Consider the following 24,976-nt stretch of genomic DNA (forward strand, 5'->3'; position numbering starts at 1 on the left):
ATGAAAATACAGAAGAAATTTCCAGAAAATAAACGAAATGAAATAGAAGCAAGAAATCTACTAGAAACTCAGTTAGAACCACAGGTGATAAGGATGCTCTAGGAACTCTAGGGGAAAAATAGAAGAACTCACTGAGAACTTCAACAAAGAGATAGTAAGCATAAAAAAGGGCGTATAAACCATAAAAAAGAACCAGTCAGAAATGAAGAATACAATAACAAAATGAAGAATACACTAGAAGAAATCAACAGCAGATTAGATGAAGCAGAGGACTGAAACAGCGATTTGGAAGACAAGGTAGCAGAAAACGCCCAATCAGAACAGCAAAAAGAAAAAATAATTTGAAAAAAGAGGATAGTTTACGGGATGTCTGGGACAACATCAAGCATAACAACATTCACATCATAAGAAGGAAGAAGACAGAAAGCAAGGGATTGAGAACCTATTTGAAGAAATAATGACTGAAAACTTTCCTAACCTGGTGAAGGAGAAAGACATACACATCCAGGTATCACAGTCCCAAACAAGATGAACACAAAGTAGCCCATACCAAAACAAATCATAATTAAAACAGCAAAGTCAAAGGACAAAGAGAGAATCTGAAAAGCAGCAAGAGAAAAACAGTTAGTTACCTACAAGGGCGCTCCCATAAGACTGTCAGCTAATTTTTAAACAGATACATGTCAGGGCACAGGGAGTGGAACAAAATATTCAAAATGACAAAGAGCAAGGACCTACATCCAAGATTACTCTCCCCAGCAATGCTATCATTTAGAATCAAAGGATAGATAAAGAGCTTCCCATACAAGAAAAATATAAAGAATTTCATCACTACCAAACCAGTACTGCAAGAAATGTTAAAGAGTCTTCTTTAAGAAGAAAACCAAAAAAGATTTAACGACAATTACTTTAAATGCAAAGGATTAAATGCTCCAATCAAAAGACATAGGGTAACTAAATGGATAAGAAAACAGATCCACACCCTGGCTTGTTTGGCTTAGTTGTATGGAGTATTGTCCCATGGATTGGAGAAGGGTAATGGGTTTGATTCCCGGTCAGGGTACATACCCAGGTTGCCGGTTCGCTTTCCAGGCGGGGCACTTAAGGAGGCATCCGATTGATGTTTCTGTCTCACATTGATGTCTCTCTCTCCCTCTCCCTTCCTCTCTCTAAAAAATTCAATGAAATAAAAAGAAGAGCCATATATATCTTGTCTATAAGAAACCTACTTCACATTAAAAGACACACAGACTGAAAGTAAACAAATGGAAAAGGATATTTCATACAAATGGAAACGGAAAACAAGCTGGGGTAGGAATACTGATATCAAACAAAATAGCCTTTAAAACGAAGATTATAATAAGAGACAAAGAAGGAACAGTATATAATAATAAAGGGATCAATCCAACAAGATGATATAATCCTTGTAAACATTTACGAACACAACATAGAAGCACCTAAATACACAAAGTAAATATTGATGTACCTAAAGGGAGAGATCAGAGAACGACAGCAATACAGTCACAGTAGGGGACTTTAACACCCTACTCACTTCACTGGATAGGTCTTCCAGACAAACAATCAACAAGGAAACAGTGACTTTAAATGACCGCACTAGATCAGATGGATTTAATTGACATTTACAGAATATTCCACCCTGAAGCTGCAGAATATACATTCTTCTCAAGTGCATATGGGACATTCTCATAGATAGACCACATGTTAGGACACAAAACAAGTCTCTACAAGTTCAAGAAAATTGAAATCATATCAAGCATTTCAGATCACAATGGCATGAAATTAGAAATCAACTACATTAAAAACACTCAAAAACTTTCAAACACATGGAGGTTCACATAATCTCACTCATATGTAGAATCTAATGAACAAAATAAACTGATGAACAAAATAGAGCCAGAGACATAGAAGCATGGAACAGACTGAGGGATCTCAGAGGGAAGGCAGGGGTTGGGGAGTGGGTGGGGTGAGATTAATCAAAGAACTTATATGCTTATAGCATAACCCATGGACACAGACAATAGTGTGGAGAAGACCTGAGGGGGGGGTGGGAGCGGGGGGGGGGGGATCAAGGGGGAAAAACACACACATATGAAATACTTTCCACAATAAAAATAAATTTAAAAAAAAAGAATTAGGCTACACACACACACACACACACACACAGACACACAAAAGAAGTACTAATTGGTAGTTACAAAATAGTCACGGGAATGTCGAGTACAGCATGGGGAATATAGTAAAATAATACTATAATAACTATGTATGGTGCCAGTTGGGTACTAGAATTATCCGGGGGACCACTTTGTAAATTATATAATTGTCTAACCACTATGCTGTACACCTGAAACTAATATAAAATAATATTGAATGTTAACTGTAACTGAAAAATAAAATTAAAAATAAAAGAAAGAACAGCACAAAGTAAACCAGCTGGCCGCAGACACAGCCAACTCTGAGATGACCTGCAAAAGTTTTACCTGTAGAACAAAGACTGATTAAGAAGACTAATGTAACCGAGACAACCCATCAATTAATAACTTCTCCCAGGTAATAAGGTTTCTTTATTGTTCTACACACATTCTAGACAAAGGAGAACACACAAAGTGAATTTGTTACTATGCCTTTCCCATAGCATGGCTGTCCTGCTGTGATTCTCGTGACCAGCACTGGTTAGCTACTGTACAGTAAAACACACCCATGCTGAAGCCTGGGATGCCACCAAGGCATCCTTAAAGGAATACCTTCTAAGAACATCCCAACTCCCTTCACCCCATTTCTGTGTTCATCAAAGATTTATGATAATTTTTAACTTGGTCTTTTTCTTTGACTGTACCTGTCACCTCCCCCTCAACTCTCTCAAAAGGAAGGGCCTTATATAAATGATGAAGATGTAATTTTGCCAGTTATATTTACTGTTAATAAATTAGCATTCTAGTTTCAAAAAATTTCTTAGTCATATCATCCTATCCTTGTGACAGATAGCAATTTCAAATTTTAGGATGTAAACTTGGCTTAATATTAAAAGAAAAGCCAAAGTATTGGGGGGAACACTTTGTAAAGTATATGATTGTCTAACCACTATGCTGTATACCTGAAACCAATACAAAAGAATACTGAAAGTAACCTGTAATTAAAATATTAAAAAATAAAAGAAAAGCCAAATAAAGAAGCATTTATTAACTAAAGTAAATAATGAGGGATGAATAATTTGCATAAACAGAGAAAATATTAAAAATATATCTTCATTATTTATGATTTTGAAATGGATACACTACTTTTCAATTAGTTGGCTGAGACTGTCACCCTTTATATGCATGGGAAATAAAGTTTAAATAATACCCATGTGTCTAGAAGTTGCTTTTGGTTGAAAGCACAATTCTCTACTGTTAGGCTTATAACAACTGAACTAAACCTACGAAACTGAGAGGAAACCTGTCTAACTCGTTTCATATATATATAGTCTGTTCTTTAAAGATTTCAAAACGTCAGAAAGAAAAGGAGCCTGGCCCTGCCATCTGGAAGCTGCAGGATATAATAGAAGATGCATTTAGAACAGCAGTTCTCAACCTTGGCTGCACATTAGAATCACCTGGGGGAGCTTTTAAAAACCCCTCTGCCCAGGCTGTGTCCCAGACCAATTAAATCAGACCCGCTGGGGATATGATCCAGGCGTGAAGGCTCCCTACGTGATTCCAGTCTGCAGCCAGGATGAGAAACACTGATTCATAATGAGTGAACAGTCCCAGCCAGAGGCAGTTATGCCCAAGGCACTGAAGAGTCATTCAGAACATAGAGTGCAGAGACGAGTCATGGGCAAGTATTTAGAAATCGGAGTGAAATAGAGGAAGCCATTCAACCTTATGATCCTAACTGCCAGGCTCTTTGTGCTTCTTTTATTTTTTGTAACTGGGGTATATCAATATCTACCAGCAGAAAGTAGCTGTTACTTAACATTGTTGTGCAGATAAAACTTGTAAACTTATTAAATGTTGCTTAAACACACTGTGGTAGATCCCTTGTTCTCACCATGGTCAGATTTGACCGAGCCTGACACCACCTTCGCCTGTTGGCGGCAGCCCGTTGGAACAGCAGGCCTGGTGCCTGGGATTTAACCTATAACCTCAACCCCCTTTTGTGATGAAACAGCATATAACCCCTAGTTCCTATCTTTTCCCCATCATGGATGATCTGTGTCAGGATATTATTCTCAAAGCTCAGCTAAGGATCCGTGAGAAAACAACTGTTAGAATCTGTTTCATGGAATATGAACTGCAAAAAGAGAAAAAACGAGGTCGGGAGCCAGCCAAACCAACAAGGTACCTGCCAAACCACACCTTATCCCCCTCAATCAGCAAAAATATCATCCGCCGCCTGGCTCCTCTTGCCTCACCAATAGGAGCTCATTCATTCCCTTATTAGGACACTGGCAGTGGCCAGAGAGCCTGCTCGTGTCTGAGGCCCAGGAGTGGCTTCCACAGCATGTGCAGCTCGTCAGAAACGAGAAGAGGGTAACAGCCACCTAGGGAGGAGACTGGAAAAATTAAATCCTCGCTGCATGGAGGACAATCCATCTTGGTAGGCCGCAATTATGGTTTTGGAGTAAAAAAAATTTTTTTGAAGGCCAAACCAAAAAAAACCCACCCAGTCCTAATTTTTTTAAAATGCATTTTTTGGAGGGGTGTTTTTGCCTTAGAAATGCAGTCAAGGAATTTCAAGTTGAATGTTTTTGGGGAGTTGAATCCATAGCCTTGAAGAAGAGCTGGGCTTGGGTGGACTCTCCCCCACACACCTGAACCTAGAGGTGTCATTTGCTTTTTTTTTAAACCTGTAACAAAATAAAAGCCCTGTCCCCCTTTTGTACTTCTGCTTCTCATCTGTCTAAGGGGTCTACTCTCCATACTCTGACCCTCATCCTAGCTTTCTTTTCTCATAAGATAGCACCATTCACACCAGGCTTTCTCTATGATATCGGAGTAGCTTCCAAATCAAAATGAGAATTCTCCCTGTTATGATCTGTGTCAGCAGGGCTGTCCTGTTAATCCCATCCTGTTTAGTGGCTAAGCTGTTTTCAGAGCCAACTCATGAACTCACATCCATTCAAGCAATAACAGGTAACAATTCTAACTTTCTAGAATTTACAAAACACTTCCATCATGGGCATGCTCTAATTTGATTGCTAGGAATACAGTGAGATAGACACTATTATCAGTCCTACTTCACAGCTGAAGAAGTAGGCTCAGTGGAGCTGGGTGATTTGCAGCCAGGACATCAATAGAATTTGGAGCTTTTCTGACCGGTGCTCTTGCCCATCTCAAGGATGTCATAAAATGTGGTTCAGCTCAGACAAGGAGCTCTGAAACTACCAGAGAGAATTTAAGTCTTCAAGTTCCCCAGGCTCCTCCAAATGAAGGCTGTTTGGTTCCCTGGGAGACTGTGGGAGGCCCCAGAACTCAAGTCACTCCTCTGGGGTTCGGTTGCTGCTAACAACTAACTCTAACTCCTTGTTCAAGTTGTAGGTAACTTTTCAAAAGCTAAAAAGTCAAACACAACAGCCACTATTTAAAAATAAACAATAACACTGGTGATTAAAAATAATAATAAAAGGGGAATGTACCAGACCAGCCAACCTTGACTTTGAATGAGTGAAGCAAACAAACAAGTTGTTTAAAACGACAAGGATGCTTATTTAATGGCCATAACTCCCATTTGAGCAGTACTTCTTAGGTGCCAGGCAACAGGCAGAACACATCTCATCTAATCCTTACAGTAGCATTGAATAGACATGGCTCTTCTTTTCTCCTCCCCACAAATAGGATTTTTTAATTTGTCACCATTTAAAGTCTGAATTTTAAACAGATTCTTGGGCTGGGGCTCATTTCCATCAGCCCGTTCAACTTTAGCACCTGTCTCATCCCCAGGAGCTTTCCCAGAACTGCTGCCTTCACCATGAGTTTCCCCAGTTCAAGCCTGGGCTTCTTCAGCATTTTGACTTTCTAACAAAGACATCACGGGGCAGATAAATAGAGCGGCCAGCCTTTTCCATGTCTTTCCCAATGCTATCTAGAATCAATTTATTAATCACTTCTTTCCAGTCTTCTGTCTGCACCTCTCGGGTCATGATTTCCTTCACTCTCTTCTGGATTTGGTGAACCTGTTGATGCTGAGCGTCATCTGAATCTGATGGTTGTGTTTTTTAGTAAACCAACATAGAACGGACGAAGCACATAACCATGGGTGGTCTTGCCATTAACATGAGCTTCAATCATGGTCTGCCATTTTTGACCATAGAACGCATTTTGTCTTCACGGGGAAGAATCATGCCATGGAAGTGACTCAGGCAGTTTTTTTGCCCTGAACATCCGCAGTGCTTAGCTTGAATTTTCTAAATGCAACCTCATCCTTCTGCAGATCAGCTAGGCTCACTTCAAAAACATGACCCTTGAGATGCGATTTTTGGTTCCTTAAATTCACGTGACTAGTGTTTTTCCAATAGTTCTTCTGTAGAACATAGCTGGTCCTTTCACATCATACCAGTATTTCTTAGAAAATGGATCAACCACTTCCTTCCTGCCTCCCTTTTTAGACATGATTATTCTTATTTTTAGTCTGGATGAGCAAACCCGGCACAAATCACTTGACCAGGATTACATACCTAGGACTTTAGCTACCACGTGGCTGACTCCAAAGTCTAGGCTGTTTGTAGCGCTACAACATAGCATATCTATTTCTTCCCATGTCTCATGTCTTTGACTTTGACAGAAGTCAAAAGTTAAGATATGCAGAAGTTCAAAATTATTCAAAGAGTTTATTTTCTTTTAATTGACATAAAGTCATGTGACATTATTCACAAGAAATGAGAGGAGTTGCTGGTTCTGTGGAAGTCCGGCTCTCCCACGGGGGAAGAAGTACACTCATTGCCTCTTCGTAGGGCCCGTAAAGCAGTATTTAGTCCCCTGCACTGGTTATTTAAGGTAATGAGTCACGAAAGTTCAAAGACCCTCTCCAGACCCTCCTCTCACCCTCCTTAGCCCTGTGCTGCCAGGAGGGGAAGCTTGCTCATCAAGCAGGATCTGATGTCATATTATAATTGCTGCCAGATTCTCCCACTCAGAGACCAGAGGTGAGAGCCGTGAAAGCACAGGGAGGGAGTAACATCCGTTAAGTGTTAAGCTGGAGGGAGTGAGGGAGCTACCAGAAGCTAGCCTGGAGCAGGCCTGGAGCCAGGAGCCAGTCAACACACACACCCAGGCAGGGAGGAGGGGGGCCAGTCAGTCAACCTCCCCGGCCTCACTTCCCTCATCTGTAGAATGGATGTGGTGGTACTTGTAGTGTTGTTGAAGGGTGGAGTGAACTAATATTTGCAAAGCACTTAGAACACTGTTCGGCACATAGTAAGTACGACATGAGTATTAACCATTTTTATTATTATCATTATTTTTATGATCTCCCTCCTCTCCCTCCTCCTCATCACATGGGAAATACTTCCAAGGCATGCTGCTCTTTCCAAAGGTGAAGGCAAGAATTGGGCACTACAAGTTTTTCTGCCTCAAGGATCTTAAATTCCTTTTCATTGAAAATATTAACACCAGAGAAGCCTGAGAAATGCAGAATAAATGTAGAAAAATTCTTATCTTTCGTTGGTGTGCCCTTATTTTTTCCTCTGCTTTGTTGATGACTTTTTCTAGGTCTTTCTTTTTTGGGGAATAGTTAGGGATGGGGGGAGTTGCAGCCAAAAATTCCCAGAATTGCAATGCTGTTTATCTCTCATTGTCTCTGTCTCTCTCTTACTCCATATCACCTCTCGTTAAAATGTAGATGGAAATTTATCATCAGACAGCCTATCTTCCCATGCTGGGAAATGCACGTGTCCTGGTGGAAGAGGACTGTCCCCTTTCCTGTCCTTCGTTGGGGCTGGCTTAACACCCAGACTTAGTGGAGAATTGGCGGGTCAGAGCTCTATGCATGGAGTTGGTCTGACTCTCACTGGCGCGGCCGTAGACAGGCCTCCCCACTGTCCCAAGCTCTTTCAGCCGGCGGGCATTCTGATTGCACTAGAAAATTATTCCACTTACTGCTTATGAATTAAACCACGAAATGTGATGTTAAAGCGCTTGAAATCTTTCGGTACTCGTTGTGGGTTGAATTGGATCCTCTAAAAATGATATGCTGACAACCTCACTCCAGGGACCTCAGAATGCGATCTTATTTGGAAATAAGGCCTTTCTAGAGGTAACCAAGTTATGATGAGGTCATTAGGGGAGGCCCTCTTCCAATATGACTGGTGTCCTTATAGGAAGGGGGAAATTTGGGCACAGAAAGAGACATACGTGGAGGGGAGACTACGGGAAGAGACAGGAAAACACGGCCGGTGGAGGGTTGGAGTGACGAGTCTGCAGGCAGGACCGCTGCAGACGGCCAGCAAGCCACCAGAAGCCAGGAGAGGGCCATGGACAGCCTTCGGGAAGAAACAACCCTGCCTGTTATTGTCAGATACCCGGGAGGTACGTAGGACTTTGTTACCGCTGCCCTCCGAGACTAACACAGTGGTCAATTTAAGGATCGAATGGTTCTACATCATGAATACAATATTTTCCGACAACCTCTAGCACCTTCCACTGCCTATTTAGGTGAGAGGTTCATGACACTGAACCAGCAGCCCGTGTGATTTATGACGATACCTTCTGTTGTAACACGTACATTAATTCTCTCCTACGCTCTGCTTTCACCTTCGCCGTGCTCCTTTGCTTCTTTGGCATCTGGGGATCTTGGCTGGAGATTTACCCGAAGCTCCGAGATGGGCTCATAAAACTCCACCCTTCTCAGGCTCCCAGGGGCAGCGGTGACAGAGCCTCCATTCTCTAGGTAGAAGGAATGTCCCGCAGATCGCCCTCCCAGCCCGTAAATCTTTGGGAGAGACAGACGCATACTGCTTCCCTAGGTCAAATTCAATGTTTAAGTGACATCAGAAATTTTAAAATGTATATAGGGGAGGGAGAGCAAGTGGAAGACAAATCTTCCCCATGATACTACCTCCTAGAGCTGGGGCGGTTCAGTCTATGAGTTCGAGGCTGTTTCCCTGGGGATGAGTAGAGATTGTACATACCTCCTGGGTGTCCTCTGCTCTGTGAGGTTAAAAGAATAGTCCCTGCCTGTGCCTGAGTCTAAGGAGCTTTTGTGACTAAGACGTGCTCACTATTTACCTAACTCATATCAGAATAACATTTCACGTTAGGCCTCCCCAGGATGCATAAGGCTTGCCCAGCATGTGGAGACCTTGGGAAACTAAAATGTAGAGGTGAGGGCCAGGTTTGTTGCATTGAATTCTATGGAGTCTCTGTGCTCATACTGTGGGTTGAATTGTGCCCTCTCCAAAAATATGTTGAGGTCGTAACCTCTAGTACCTCAGGATGTGACCTATTTGGAAATAAGATCTTTACAGATGTAACAGAGTTAAGATGAGGTCGTTAGGGTGGAGCCTAGTCCAATATGACTAGTGTCCTTATACAAGGGGAAGATTTGGACACAGAGACAGACACACGGAGGGAAGATGATATGAAGAGAAGTAGGGAGACTGTCGTGTGAAGTAATGGAAGTATTGGAGCAACGCTGCCACAAACCAAGGGACATCTAGGACTGCCAGGATCTGGAAGAGGCAAGGAAGGATGCTCTCCTTGCAGGACCCAGAGGGAGCATGGCCCTGTTGACACCCTGACTTCAGACTTGTAGCATCTAGAATTGTGAGACATAAGTTTCTGTTGTTCTAAGTCCCCCAGTTTGCAGTAGTTTGTTACAGCAGCCCTAGGAAATTAATAGACTCTCCGCAGTCCTTCATGCTTTTGTGATTAGCCGAAAGCTACCTGGGATTCACCCCCCAGGCCCGCAGTTCACGCCAGTAATTACCATAGTTAATCACCATCTCCCCAACATTACCATAGTTAATCACCATCTCCCCAACACCCCTTTGAGCACTTACTAAGTGCCAGGCACTGTGCTATAACCACTTTACATACGTTTTCCTCTTTTTGCAGATAAATAAACTAACAAACCCAGTGAAAGTCAGTAATTTGCTCAAGGGCAAACGTTAATCAGATGAGGTGACTAGAATCTGAATCCAAGTTTATCTGGAGTTTGAGATCAGTATCCTGAATTTACACTCTACTCACCAGTCAAGATTGATTAAAGATCGGTGGCATCCAAATCTCTGGCAAACAAACCCTTACTTCTTTCTTACTACACCCTCCTTCACAATGTATCTGGTTTAGGCCAACTACAAAAAGTACTAATTCTGTATTTTTTTTTCAAGTCCATTTTTTTTTCAAGTTTCATTCAACTTCAGAGTTAGCTGCACGGGCTATCTTTTTTAAGCAGTAAGTAAATGGAACAACTGAAAATCTGAGAAGAGCTCCTCTGATTTTTCTAAAGTGGATGGATGTTTCAATGGATACGTGTCAATCACAAACTGAATTTAGCCACCTTTTGCCCAGCATCAGTTGCTTTGTCAGCGTAAGGCAGGAAGCCTTGTCTCTTCTGGGGTCCTTAGGAAGGGGACTGAAGAAGGAAGGAAAAGGTAGAAAATGTGACACTGATTTAACATCCACCGTGGTTTACACGTGTTCGCCCAGCTCGTTCCTTCAGTGTTCACTAAACCTGCAAGACAGGTACTATTACTTGTTTCTTCCAGATAAGGAAACTTAGGCAGAAAAATTAAATGGCCTGCTCAAGGCTACACACTTGTTCATGAGGGGTGTCTAAATGCAGGTGCTGGAGTCAGGGTATCTGGCGCTGGTTTCTCACCTGCCAGGAATGTGCTCGCTTTGTGCTCTGAAAGGTGGGTCTGGCCAATAGAAGGAGTATTGAGACCCCCTTTCCAACCAGCAGGCTACTTCGCTCCAGAAAGGCTACTGCAAGACTGAGAGACGGCAGAGGTGAGCGCTGGGTTCCTCTTTAAAGCCCTTGCTTCTGCTCCAAAGGGTCAGTGTACCTACCCCCCACCTCAATTACTGACTCATGTTGCATGAGCACAGTCTTTTTCAGTTAAGTTCTTAGGCATATCATAACTACTTATTAAATAGCTGTGGAAATTATCTACACAAAAGCTACAAATGTCATGAAATAGCATTAAAGCTAGGTTTTAAAAACTACTTGAATTTTACTCTTTTTATGTATTTTCCTCTGGAAACTATGCAGGGTAGTTATGAGCTGTGGCCTTTGGTGGGGTATTGATGACCTGCGTAAAGAATGTTTTCACTCTTTAAAGAGCGAAAGTGGCAAATTTATTTCCTTCTCTTTGGGGTTAATATAGTCTCTATTTTACTGTATTATTACCTTATATTACCTGTTACCTACAAAGGGAGTGATCTGGAGAATCACATTCTAGAAAAGGTGAGTGTAGACATTCCTTGTAAGGATCAGAAAATCATGGAAAGGTAAAGAAAAGACACGGAGAGCTAATGTAGCAGGTAGAGCTAGCCTCAGAGATAAATGTCTAGTGTGGGTTAGGCCCTAAGTAGGAGTTCATCAGCAGAGAAAATATCAGACAAAAATACCAAGCCCAACCTGGCTGGTATGACTCAGCTGATTGTTGTTCTGTGCACCAAAAGGTCATCAGTTCAATTCCTGGTCAGGGCACATGCCAAGGTTGCGGGCACGATCCCAGGTTGGGGTGCATGCCGGAGGCAGCCAATCGATGTTTCTCTCTCATATTGATGTCTCTCTCTCTCTCTCTCTCCATCTCCCTTCCTCTCTCTCTTAAAAAAAACACACAAAAATACCAGGCCCTATGTAGGAAGTTTAGGACTTGAAGGAAATATTCTAATCAATGTTTGTGTGACATGAGGTTTACAATAAAGTTATAAAGAAAAGTAAAAGATCAATGAGAAAAGTGGCATATTTTCTCTAGAAGTTTATGCATCTTAATAAAAGTATCTCCTTTACTGGTTACTTTTGCTTAATGTCAGTTGTTTTTAATAAAAAGTAGTCTTCAAAACAGTGGGAATTAGTGTTTATAAATCCAGTGAGCGAGAGCAGATACTATCAGGCAAAGCATACTCCTTCCAAATGGGCTCATGAGTGAAAACTCACTGACCACCTACTTGCTTCCCTGGTTTTATAACCAGAAAAAGTATTTAAGGGCAGAAGAGTGAGGATGGCCTGGCTGAGCTTCTTAAACACAAAACCTAGTTACGACATCACAAACAAATGCCACTCTGAGATTTTTATTTACGAAGCTACATAATATTATAGCCCATGCAAGATCTTTTCCCAACTTAGCAAAAACTAATGTTCTAAGTTGTTCCTCTGATATTAAATTTTAATTATAAAAATAAGGCTCTTTAATAACGATGTGCATTTGTCTTGCACTTAACATTTTCCCATATACTTGGATGCATGTCATTTTAGTGGATGGCCTTGCCACACTGCAAGTGACACCAAACAGGCATGAGCCTCTCTAGTTTACAGCTGTGCTGCAGGAAGATGAATGGCTTCCTGGAGATCCCGGTGCTGATTAATAAAGGAACCAGGCCAGAATCCAGACCCTCTGATTTCTACAAGAAAGGCTTGAACCTCAGGGCTGACCCCTGAGCAGGCAGCCAGGGTGCCCACCAGCCAGTGGAGCTTCCTAAGCTGCTCTGAAGGCAGGGGCCAGGGCACCTAGATTACGCAGTATGCTCAGTGGTTTTCAAACTTCAGTTCGCAGCTCCTGGAATCTCTTTAGTAGGTTATGACCACCATTTTTTAATGAAATAAAGAAAATACAGATATCAGAGGGCAGGAAACTAAATCAAAAAGATATCTATACTCCCACATTATTGTAGCATAGTTCACAATAGCCAAGGTATGGAAGCAAACTACAAGTCCGTCAACAGATGAATTTAAAAAAATGTATATATACGCATATACATACATAATATATACATATACAAATATATACATATTTTAATATATATGATGGAATATTATTCAACCTTATAAAAGAATGAAATCCTGCCATTTGCAACACGGGTGAATCTAGAGGGCATTATGCTACGTGAAAAAAGCCAGATAGAGAAAAACAGATACTGTATGGTACCACTTATATGTAGAATTAAAAATAAAAATGTCAGACTAGAATGGTGTTTGCCAGGGGTTGGGGTTTGGGGGAAATAGGGAGAGGCTGGTAAAACGGTACAAACTTTCAGTTATAAGTCTGAGGATCTAATGTACAGCATGGTGGCTATAGCTGATAACACTTTATTATATCACTGGGATGTGCTGAGAGCCTAGAAGTTAAGTGTTCTTACCAAAAGAGAAAGAAAGGTAAAGAAAGAAAGAAAGAAAGAAAGAAAGAAAGAAAGAAAGAAAGAAAGAAAGAAAGAAAGAAAGAAAGAAAGAAAGAAGGAAGGAAGGAAGGAAGGAAGGAAAGAAAGAAAGAAAGAAAGAAAGAAGAAAGGGAAAGAAAGATGTAAATATGGGAGGTGACGGATGTGTTAGTTAACTCGATGGTGGGAATCCTTTCACAGGGTCTAGATATATCAAACCATCACATTGTATACTTTAATGATAAAGCTAAAACAGAATATGTAGTACAACATAAAAAATATCAGGGGGCATTGTACGTAGCAAGAGTGAGCACCGTTTCGTGAAATACTTGTTTCAAATACATATGTATATGTGTATATATATATGATACTGAGTCACAAAACAAATTTGAGTTTATTAAATTTAAGGTTATTTTAACTTAAGTATAAGTTCAAAGAAACTTGCATCTCTTTCAGGGGATCAGAGGAAAAAAGAAAACAGGACAAGACTGAAGCAGCTAATGCTTGATCAGGTGGCGGCATCGGGTCTGAGAGCAGCCATAGCCCTAAGTGGAGGGAGGGATGCTGGGTGGTGGGTGTGGGTGTGGGTGGGGGGAGGGCGGAAGAAAGATGCCTGCAATGGGTGAGAGGTTAAAAGACTAGAGAATCTTAAAGCTGGAGCCTGTGTTTTATCTTTTTTATGTTCTTAGTGCCTAGTCCAGCAGCACTAGCTGGCACAGGAGAAGCCTTCATGAATATTTGTTGAATGGATGCATAGAAATGAGTGAGGTTTACAGCATTTTTTTAAGGCTCCTCTTAAAAAATTCAGTTAGGCTTGGAAACGATACCAAGCAGTCCTGCATTTATGAAAAGTTTGTTTCCAAAACCTTAATTTGCAAATTAGTTTTTGGAACTTCAAACATCATTACATATGGCAGTTGGGATCTCGGGCCAGCCCACAAGCACCTTTTTAGACCCAAGATACATCTGAAGCTAGCACTGAGAACTGAAGCTGTACTGTTTATGGGAAAAACACATCCTCAGTGGTCCAGTGAAGAAGGCCAGGAGCAAATTAGCCTCCAGATGGCAGAGGAGCACCTCTCCATCCCCCACTCCTCTTGCTGTGGTTAGACCTGCAGCTGCAAAGCCATCCTTGATGGGCTGGGAGAGATGTGAGAACGGCATAAAGTCACGGCTCATTTCAAGGATAGGCATTGGTCAAAGGTAAGGAGAGGGAGAGAGAAACGAGCAACTCCCATAGCATCAATAAGGAGGGAAGGGCCTGGGGGCCACCAACTACCTAGCCAGTGTGATTGTGGCCGGGTGGCCAGGAAGACACACGTAGAAAGTCGAGACCATTAACGTAAGGATTTGGTGTCGCCACTGCAGGAGCAATTCAACGATATTATTTATAGAGTGCCCAATGTATGCAAAGCACAATGACCTATTTCTCTGCCACTCTTTCTTATTTTTCATCCATAAATAGCAAGTAGTAATTTCACCCTTCACCAGATAAGAGACCCAAAAAAGTCAATCCTTTAAAACCAATCTTTGAACCTCAAAGTGAGCAAAAATGGTCAGTTTGGTATGTAAACCAAGAGTCCCCAAATGCACTTGCCCTTTACTTTGTAGGAGAGAAGGCCCCTCACTGCCCCTCTACCTGGACTATTGACTTTTACTTTGAACACAATTCTAATGAATGGGGTTTATTGATATCCTTGGCTACAGCAGAACAGAGAGTGGTGCTGGAGGCAGGTACTTTAATAGGAATTAGAAGAGATAAGAGACATAAATAAGAAGAGGGAGGACATCCCTTAATAATTGTACCCGCTTTTGGATGGGAGTCTTATCCACGGAGGTATCACTGTTTCATAGCATGATTTAAAAAGCATATTCATATTGACAATCCTCACCAATTGGAAAGTATTTCAAATGTGTTGTAATATCTTTTTTAAAGAAGGGAGAGAGTTTTTATTAAATTTGGTTTCTTTCTTTTTTTTGTGTGTCTCTGGGTCTATTTTGTTCATCAGTTTATTTTGTTCACTATATTCCACCTATGAGTGAGATCATGTGATACTTGTCTTTCTCTGACTGGCTTATTTCGCTTAGCATAATACTCTCCAGTTCCAGCCATGCTGTCCCAATAAATTTTGCTTTCTTGTTACAAAATTTAGCATGCTGGAAAACTGCCATGCTACATTCCCCAATAAGATTGGATAATCCAGGTATTCCTATACTTTTTACAAATCCGAACATTTTTATGTACATTTCTTTTGTCATTTCTGCTGAATCTTATATAATTGTGCCAATCATTTATTTCCCTGCCATGTTTTTCTCTTAGTTTCCTCAGAAAACAGTTGGATGAACTAAATTATTTTCTATGTTTCTTTCATTCCATGGTTTTAAAATTTACATACCCTTCCACATTTGTTTCAAAATGTGACACAAAAACAAAATGTTTTCATTCTCAGGATACATCAGAGCATACTTGTTTATGAGAAGTTTAACTGTTAGTACACTAAAGCATGAATATTTACAAGAAACCCAAAATCTTTACTCAAGAAGGCTTACTAAGGCTTTGGGGAAATGAGAAAAGTAGCGGTGAAAATATTAGACTACAAGTGACTGTAGTCTAATCTTATTAGGAACAAATTAAGCAGCTTCTTAAATTCTAAAGAACTGGAGAGCCATTCACACCTGCCTCTGAAGATTAGATGGCTCTGTGTAGGTCTTGATATTCAGGAGTTTTAATGTGCCTCGTTAAAAAAAAACCCAAAACACTGCCAATCTTGCTCTGTAGGGGATGACATTGACAATTATCTGATGGAAATGCAAAGGAATTTAGAATTCATTTTGGGGGCACCTATTTTGGCACTTAACTTACTACTTCTTCCAAAGCAAAAGGTGTAGAGGCTTTGTGTGTTCAAATGACTCAAATGAAAAGTGTGAACTTAGATGAGCTGCTTGGTTTGTCTAGTAACAAGAAACTTAAAGAAGATATTTTGAGCATCAGCACCATGCTGAAATGGAAGGTTCAAAGATTCAGAATGGTTCCTGCTTGCAAATGAACTACCATCTATTAGGGGGGGAAGAAGGCATGCTGGCCACTAACTTTAGTACAAGGCTAATAGGGGAATGGACAAGGGTTATTAGCACAGAGAGAAAAGAGAAACTGAGGAAGGTAGCATTTGATCAGGGCCTTGAAGGACAGGAAGGAAGTCAGAACAGTTGAGGTAGAGCTTCTCATCCCTCCCACACTCCCCAGTCACTCCCCATTGCTCACCCCTGCCTCACTCCCCATTCCTTCTCTCCCACAGACCCTACCCACTCTACCCAAACCTCCTTGGAATCCAAGTTCTCCACTGAACAGTTCAGAAACCTAACTTGTTGAATGCCTCCATTTCCCATGAGGAAACTGAGGCACATGGGGTGTTCCCCATGTAGGGAATCGAGGGAGCCAAGGAATGGAGTTGGCTTGTACTTGATGAGTTTGGGGAACAATGAGTGGTCTGATGTGGCCAGAGGTCGGGGAGGTCAGAATGGGAAGAAACATTAAAGGCAGATTGTTGAGAACAGTGGGGGAAGGAAGGGCAGCAGGGACAGGATCTGAAAGAGGAGAGAGACTGAGGCTGGGACCAGATGACAGGCAACTGCAGTTGTCCAGGTGGGAGGCAATAACTGCTGAAATTCAGGAAATGACAGAGTGAGCGGAGAAGAGTAAGACAGACATGGAGAAAGTAAATTGCTAGAACCATGGAACTGCAGGCATGATGGAGTGGAAAAAGTCAGAATGAGGAAGAGAGAGAGAGAAAGAGAGAGAGAGAGAGAGAGCGAGAGCACTCCTTTTCTAGCATTTCAGGCTCTGTTTTTGACCAGTGGTGTAGCACTGGGCAAGCCTTTCACCCGCCATGTGCCTCAGTTTTCTCATGGGAAATGGAGGCATTAAACAAGATCAGTGGCTTCTGAACTGTTCCATGGAGACCTAGGATTCCAAGGAAGTTTTGGTGGAGTGGGTAGGGTGCTTGGGGAGAGAAGGGATCCCCGGGGAGTGGGGTGGGGGTGAGCAACAGGGAGTGACTGGGGAGTGTAGTGGAGACAAGGAGCTCTAGATCCAAAACCACCTATTTAACAGAACACCTCTTTTATGGAACAGAATTCCTTGTAACGTTAAATTTCTAAAAGAAACCCCAAAACAAACAAAAATCCCCAACTAGTTTGATAATCATTGAATGACATAGATAACCTCTCAGATCCCTTTGTGGTCACAGATAACCTCTCAAATCCCTTTGAGCTGACCTCACTTACAGAAACTGGTTATCCAAGAGATCTGCTAATATAGTAGACTGGTGGGGCTAGTTTTCAGGACCTTGTTGTGTTCCTCTGTTTATTTGATTAACTGTTGCACAAATGCTGGAGCAACTGGAACAATAATTGTCAGGCAGAATCAGTGCCAAAACTCTGAGAAACAGGAAAGATTTACTGAAAGGCCACTTGGTGTTCTTACTCTCGCGCGGCACCTTTTCCAAGACTCAGTACCTTTTTCGAACCTCATAAGCGCCAGTGTGAGGAGGTGCCTGGCCTGTGAGTACAGAAACGGGGCTTCACCACTGACTGCTGTCAGGCTTTGGGTAAGTTGAGTTACTGCTCTGGGTTCCCTTTCCTTGTCTACAGAATGAGAGCATTGCAGCAAACAAGCCTGGAGGCCCCTTCCAGCTTCAACATTCCAGGGTTTCATGATCCTAAACCTTGGAGCCTGTTATCTCAGCAATTCCCAGATCAATAGCATGTGCTCTCAATCTCCCTCTGTCACAGTCAGATGGTCAGTATATTAAGGGCTTTGGGCTGTTGACTTTAAGGATTGGGCAATGTGTGCTTTAGCCAAAAGCTGAGTCCTGCAAATGGATCATTCTGAGCAGAGGGCTCAGGTCTAAATTAACAGCAGATCTTTAGACACACAATGCTTTGTGGGTCGGTATTTGGAGTAGAGAAACCCTGTGCCTAGCATAAACCCCTGCAAGGTCTGCAAAACCCCATAAAAATGGAAAGGAGGAAAACCAATCAGGACAGCGGAGAAGTTTAGACCAGAAAGTCTCAGGTCTGACACTTACATACTCGCCGCCTCCCTTTGCCTGCTGATTTCTCCTCTCTCCTCCCACTCCCACAATTAAACACAATTTTTTCCTTTACAATAACAATTCCTTTGTAAAAAAAAAAAAAATCGGTGAGGGGGAGGGGGAGGAATTAAGCCAGAGAGGCAAAGTGAACACTCACTGGGAGAGGACGGCCAGGCTGCGTCTTCCTTGCGAACCGGATCCCCTGAGCATGTCTGCAGCTGGAAGGGGCGGAGGTGCTGGAGGTGCTGAGACCCTCTGGGGTGGTCAGGGTGGGGGCCGGGCCCCCTGAGGTGCCATGTTATCTGTGGCTGAAGTGCCCAGTGCAGGATGCTCCTGTGGTTTCCCTTTGTGTTAACACTTTTTGGTCTGTCCCTGTGACGAAAGTCTGGGCTTGTCCTCTGCCAAATCTACTCCTCCCCACCCTTTCCCTCAGCATAGGATCATCAGAGAGCTGATTGTTATTTTTTACTGTAATGTCTCTAATAGAGGCCCATCATGTTTAGATGGTAAAGGGCATTGACTGCTTGGAGATTTCCAGAATGTTATTACTGCGTAGTAGGGGCCAGGATCCCCAGTAGCTTTCATGATGAAGGCTTTATATGATTAATTACAAATAATTATCCCAAGGTAAGAGAACTGGTCAAGGGAAAAAACACGGATCTGTGTGGAAAATAGTTGATCATGGTGTCACTTGCATACACAATCCAATTCTGAAGAGATCAACGGAAGTCAGCCCACCGAAAAGTTCACTGGGTGCAGTTCTCAGGCCCTCCTCTGAGCTCTGTTCTCAATTAGCATTGGTGTAGGTGGCTTCCAAAGCAAACAGTTCCCACTGAGAAGTCAAATCTGAGAAACTCCTCTTATCCCCTTTTCCAGGGAAAGATGCATGATATAAAAATGCAAAGCAAAGGCAAAGGGAAGAAGAGAGACTGCCCAGTTGGTGATAATTATACGGAATGTTTGGTGTTCATGCCCCTCAGTGAAATGAGAGCGGCAGCCTGCCTAGCATATGTTGCAATAGTGGCCCAGACTGTACCCATGGCACTCTGCTGGTGATCTCATTAGCCAAGCTGGACAAGGGAGCCTGGTCAGCAACAGCTTGGAAAGCAACCAAATTTTAGCCCCTGAGGATGGTGTGGTGTTGACTCTCTATCTGGAGATGACACTCATCTCGGTCTGAGTTATGAATGCATTTCTTTATCTCTAACAAGCAATGAATGGATTGGTGCTGGGGCACTGAGCTACTTATGGGCTGGCTTTCTGTCAAATGAGAACAACTCAGATCTTCACAATGGAAGGTTAAGATGGTTTTTTGGTGAACAGGAGAAGCAATCAACTTCACACATCGAGGACCCCTTCATAGAATGAAAAGCATCTTTGAGAGCTACAGCTTCGTGTCACAAACAAGGGCACAGAGGCACAGAGCATTTAAACAATTTCCTTCATGTGATGGAGCAGAACTTCAGCAGCTGCTCTTGTGCTCGACTTAAAGACGTTTAATTTAATTAGGTTAATGCTCTCTGCACTTCAACTAATGAGAAAATTTTGGTTGTTTTCCTATTTAAATACTGTGCTGTCATCACAGTCATAATTTATAAAGTAAATACAGTTTAATGAACTTCAAAGTTAACTATTTCCATATATCATGATGCACATACCCATTTACATATCTTTTTGATTATGTATACAGTGTACTGTCATTCAACATATTGGACTAAGTACCAGGGACACACTCACACTCACACTCACTCTCACTGACTTGACCTGAGTTTATTGCTACAGACCTGAGATAGAAACATGGATCTGGGCATTTTTGCTACTCTCTTTTCTACCAAATTTTGCCCATTTAATTTTTTTTCCCTTCAAAAAATTCAGGGCCTTGCTCTGGCAGGCAGAATAATGCTCCTCCCAAAGACATTCATCCCAACGCCCTGAGTTTGTGAATGTGGTACCTTACAGGGCCAAAGGGACTTTAGATGTGGTAAGTCAAAGCCCTTGAGATGGAGAGATTGTCCTGAATTATCCAGATGGGCTCAATGTAATCACACAGGCCTTCAAAGTCAGAGAACCCTCTCCGGCTGTGGTCCGAGGGAGACAGGACTATAAGAGAATGGACAGAGAGATACAACCGTTGCTGGCGCTGAAGACGGAGGGAGGCGGCCAAGAGAGCCCAGGAGTGTGGCAGAATTTAGAAGCTCGAAAGGCAAGGAAATGGCTTCTCCCCCGGAGCCTCCGGAGAGGAATGCAGCCCTGCCCACACCTTCATTATAGCCCAGCGAGACCTGCGCTGGACTTCCAACCTTTACAACAGTAGATAACAATTTGTGCTGTTTTAAGTCACCAAGGTTGTGGTTACCTATTTCATCGGCTTATGGGACTCTCTTGAGCTTGGGAATACACTTCACTTCCTGATTTCCCTCTCCCCCCACCCCCAGTCCAATTCTGGGGTGGCTAATGTAGCTTGGGCATATTCAGAATAAGCTCATAAGATCCCGTAGTTCTTTCAGGACAGCCTCTCTCACTCTCCCCCCACCCCCGCCCCCCCACAGGAACGTCTGCTACTATGCTGGCATTTAGTACGCTAATGGCCAGCTGTATAAAGCTCTCCACCAAAGCTTTTTTCCTAGTTGTAAGGATGGAAGAGGGAAGTCACACACACCCTAGTTGGCCCCTTGTCATTGACGGAGTGAATGCATCTGGGAAGTAGCTGTCTGTCTTTTAGTTTGAGATGGTAAAACTCAAGGGTGTCAAAACTCATGCTACCGGGCAGGGTACTGACATGACAAGAGTGAAGAGAGAAGTGAGTCTCGGACCTGGTCAGACACCAGTGGGGAACAGAGAGAGCACAAGGCCAGTGAAGGGGGACTGGATGCATTAGAGAGGCAGGAAGAGAAGTGTCACGAGATAGAGCGTGGGCCGGAGTGGGTGCAGCTTCCAGGGGGCCCCCTGAGGTCCGGCCGGCTGGGGCTGGAGGGCAAGGCAAGGGAGATTAGGAGGAACATACCGCAAGGGGATTTGTGAACAGTGTTCGGTTCCTGCAGAGACCGGCAGGCATCTGTGTTTCTATTGTGTAGCACCAACGGGTGCTCAGAGTCTGCTTCCAGAACTATCTCTGAGAACTGAATTAATGATCATCTTTTGGCACCATGAACAACTGGGCCCGTCATCCTGCAGCAAGATAGTAGGTGTCACACATATGACATTTCAGGACTCTGACTAAAGGGGAAACGGGAGTCTGGGCCACTCTCCAATTACTCATAGCACCCTTCCTTCATGTCTGGAGACTTCGTCTAACTTTTCACCAAAGAGATTGTGAACTAGGTTTGAGGGAGGTCATTGAAATAGAAAGAAATAGCTCCCACCATGGGGTGGTCCTTCATTAATAAAATATGATTAAAAAATAACTACTTCATGGAGGTAGGAGACCGGGCCACATGATCTGTTCCAGACTTTACCGTCTGCAGCGGTTAAGAGCAGCTTCTACCTTGGAGCAGTTCCCTGGGGAAAAAAGAGGTATGTGGGAGGTGCCCTCATGCACTTAACACACACACACACACCCACACACACACACACACACACACACACACACAGAGCTGCTTCCCTCCTACAGAAACTCAACTTAAACCCCAAAAAACCTACTCAACAGTTCAAGGAATTTAAAGGGAAGTTTTTTTTTAAAGGCTTTTAAAGAAAAATTTTCTTATAAAGAAATCCATAGATGCTCTGCTCTTGGAATGAGGGAAAGATCTTGCCTAGACAGCTGCTCACCACAGGGTGAGTAGAGATGGAGGTGAAGGGGTTAACTACATAGGCAGGCAGAAGGCAGAGCCTTTCTTCCTTTCCCTGGCCCCTTAATAGTCTTCCTCCCACAGCTGAAGACTTCTCCCTCCCTCCCCACTCCCTTCCCTGCATCCTGGCACTGGGCAGATTCATTTCAATTATAATGCTTCATAGCGTCCTATGATATTGCTTTCCTAATGGATCCTCCTAAGAAGTCTTGTCATGAAATACTCCTCCTATCATCCATCTCCTTTTGCAGAAGAGGGCAGACTCCTCTCTTTCGTCTTTCCTTCCTGTCCTTCCCCATCTTCTTGGCTAACGTCTTTGTGGTTCCCACTGTGTGTTCCTTTAGGAATATGTGGTGGGCTGGGTGGGGGTGGAGGAATGAATGGATGGACTCCTATGGAAAAAATCATCATTTACACCTCACCTTAATTTTCCCGGGCAACCCCTTCCCTTCCCTAGGGTCCTTAAGGCGTCTGCTGACAAACTCTCTGAACCAGTCTTTGCCTGGTCTTCCTCTAGGCCTGTAACATGTCTTGGGTTGCTACACTCTCCTATCTGCCCTACGATGGTGTCCATACCGCTTTGTCCCAGCATGTTCCCCCAGCAAGTCACCCAGTTAAGTGCTGCAGAAGATCCAAAGATAAGGTCAGACCTAAAGGAAGATATGCATCCAAAAAAATTTCACTCAAGCTAGAGAGCCAACCGTACCCTGAAAGCAGCAGAGCTAAAGTACTACGCCTCAAGATGACACCCTCTGATCAAGGTGACAGTGTTTAGTCACTCTTATGCTTGATTTATTCTGCTACAGAACCAGACTTCCCACCGTGGAACTAGAATCCATGTATCTCTACGAGGACCGCAGGTATGAAGTAATCCTTTAGTCTCATCTTTTCTAGGCTAGATGCCAATGCCGATTTTCCATTCTTTTACTATCACCTGAAATATAACAACTCTTCAAATGAGAAACCAAAACTGGACATAATAAAGGCTTGACCAAGGTTGCATGTGCCTTCATGAAGTCCCGGTGCCGCCTGCCACGTTCCTGTTAACACATCCTAATATCCAACAGCGTCTCTGACAGAGATCATTCATTCATTTCTGTGCTAATTCGGTTTTCCCCCTTCTTTTCCAGATTTGTTGCTTAATTAGTCAATTTCTAGCATTTATCTGTAAAGCTATTTTTGTTGTTATTTGCCTTTAGTATGGAGAACATCGTACTGTTTAGAGGCCCATTTTCCCACTCTTCCAGGATACCCTGTGTTGCATTTGTCTTGTCTAACTAAGCTCTTGGTTACATAAATAGAAAACAGGAACACAAAAGCTGATTTCAAAAGGGAGAAAAAAACCTTCCAAAGAGCCCCTCCCTGAATTTCAATACCTGGGAAATCTAATTATCTATTTGAGGCGACATAGATTTCAAGATACTAGATTACACCAATACTGTGTTTATATATTTTTGTCTCCCCTTACTAGGCTCTGAGCCCCTTGAGGAGGGGTCATGTCTCACTCATCGCTGTGATCCTCTCTCACCCCTGTGAGCACAGTACCTGGTGCTGTAGGCCTTCCATTAATACGTGCTGCATAAACGAATGAATGCCCATGGCTTCATGCAAATAATGGCCTCAACCAAGTTAATTGTTTTTTCTGTGATGGAGTTGAAATGGGAGGTTAAGTGATGTGAATGGTGGCCTGGCCTCAAGTTTAGTTGTGCCCACCGTTAGAATTGAGGTCTATCTGGGCATGGGTGTCTGAGTGGTGGGTGGGCCTAGGGAGATGACTTGCAGGGGGGCTTGGGGAGTTGTTTGCCTTGGCATTGATCCCTCAGCCCAGCCCCATTACTGCATGTCTGTGACTTGAGGAAACGTGGGCTGCAGAGAAGCTGAGGCTGTTTTCACAAGGGTTTTTCTGAGCCTAGGCCAAGCCTTGATGCCCAGGTGACCAAGAGAAACAGAGCAGGGGAGAGGGTCACTACTCCTACTTCTATACAGAGCAGAGCATGGTTTCAGGATTCTGGAGGCCTGAAAGGAATGCATGGCTGCTTTGGAATCTCAACAGGTTGTATCACAAGGGCATGAGACAGTGTCTCTGACTCAGAGGCCCAGGGTCAGGTGCGCCCCTGGGCAGTTTCAGTGACACTGGAAGGTTCCGTGCACATGACTTCATGACAGAGAGGGGCCAGGGCCTCACTGCCGCAGGGGCCCAGCAGTAGGAAGCCATGGAGACTGCACATGGTGTGGAGTGTGCCATTCGTGAGCTGGTGTGAGACAGACTCCCAGAGGCAACCAGAGAGGGCTTTTTCAAAAACATTTTTCACTGGGAATGGGGTGGTAGTCCTGCAGGAGCAGGCAGCACTAAGAATTGTATTATTTGTGTGAATTATATGTGATTCTGTTGATAGCCATGGGCAGATTCTAATTGAAGATAAATGGGTGACAGCTATATGATTTCTGTACCTTTTAAAAATGACATTTTACTTTGAAATCTTTTAAACTAACTAAAAGGAATCAGGAAACTATAACAAATGTCTGGGTGTTCACCATGCAGCTGAAGAAAAAAACTTTGCAAGTCACAGTGTCCTGTGTGCTCTTCTAGGCCAGCATTTTCCTCCTGCCCACCTGGACAGTGCTGTTCTGAACCTGCTCCCATCCAACCCCCTTCCCTATCTGCTCTCACTCCAGTGGGGTCACCACCAATGCCACCACAGTGTGTATTTGGTTCTAGGAAGAATCAGGATGGGGGTGTGGGAGTGAGACGTCCTTTCACCCTGTCCTGATGCTT

At 43.1% G+C, this 24,976-nt stretch overlaps 1 protein-coding gene and 1 pseudogene across 14 annotated transcripts in view; both read right to left on the reverse strand.

Moving 5' to 3' along the window:
- Nucleotides 1–24,976, reverse strand: part of CALD1 (caldesmon 1) — a 193,044-nt gene that overhangs the window by 52,654 nt on the left and 115,414 nt on the right. The window contains exon 1 of one of the 13 annotated variants that reach the window (XM_081147965.1): nucleotides 18,570–18,830. The exons of 10 other annotated variants lie outside the window; for them this stretch is intronic. In XM_081147965.1, coding sequence (XP_081004091.1) covers nucleotides 18,570–18,622 — 53 coding nt within the window. In that variant the 5' untranslated portion in view covers nucleotides 18,623–18,830. Of the gene's footprint in view, nucleotides 1–18,569; nucleotides 18,831–24,976 lie in introns of those variants that run through there. 2 more of the 13 variants (XM_081147972.1, XM_081147966.1) reach the window with 2 other exon arrangements.
- LOC308561984 (small ribosomal subunit protein eS1 pseudogene) lies at nucleotides 5,776–6,608 on the reverse strand (annotated as a pseudogene). Its single transcript has one exon. The product of its transcript is annotated as a small ribosomal subunit protein eS1 pseudogene (transcript).

This window comes from Miniopterus schreibersii, assembly GCF_964146895.1.
Source record: "Miniopterus schreibersii genome assembly, chromosome: 9".
Classification (NCBI taxonomy): Eukaryota; Metazoa; Chordata; class Mammalia; order Chiroptera; family Miniopteridae; genus Miniopterus; species Miniopterus schreibersii.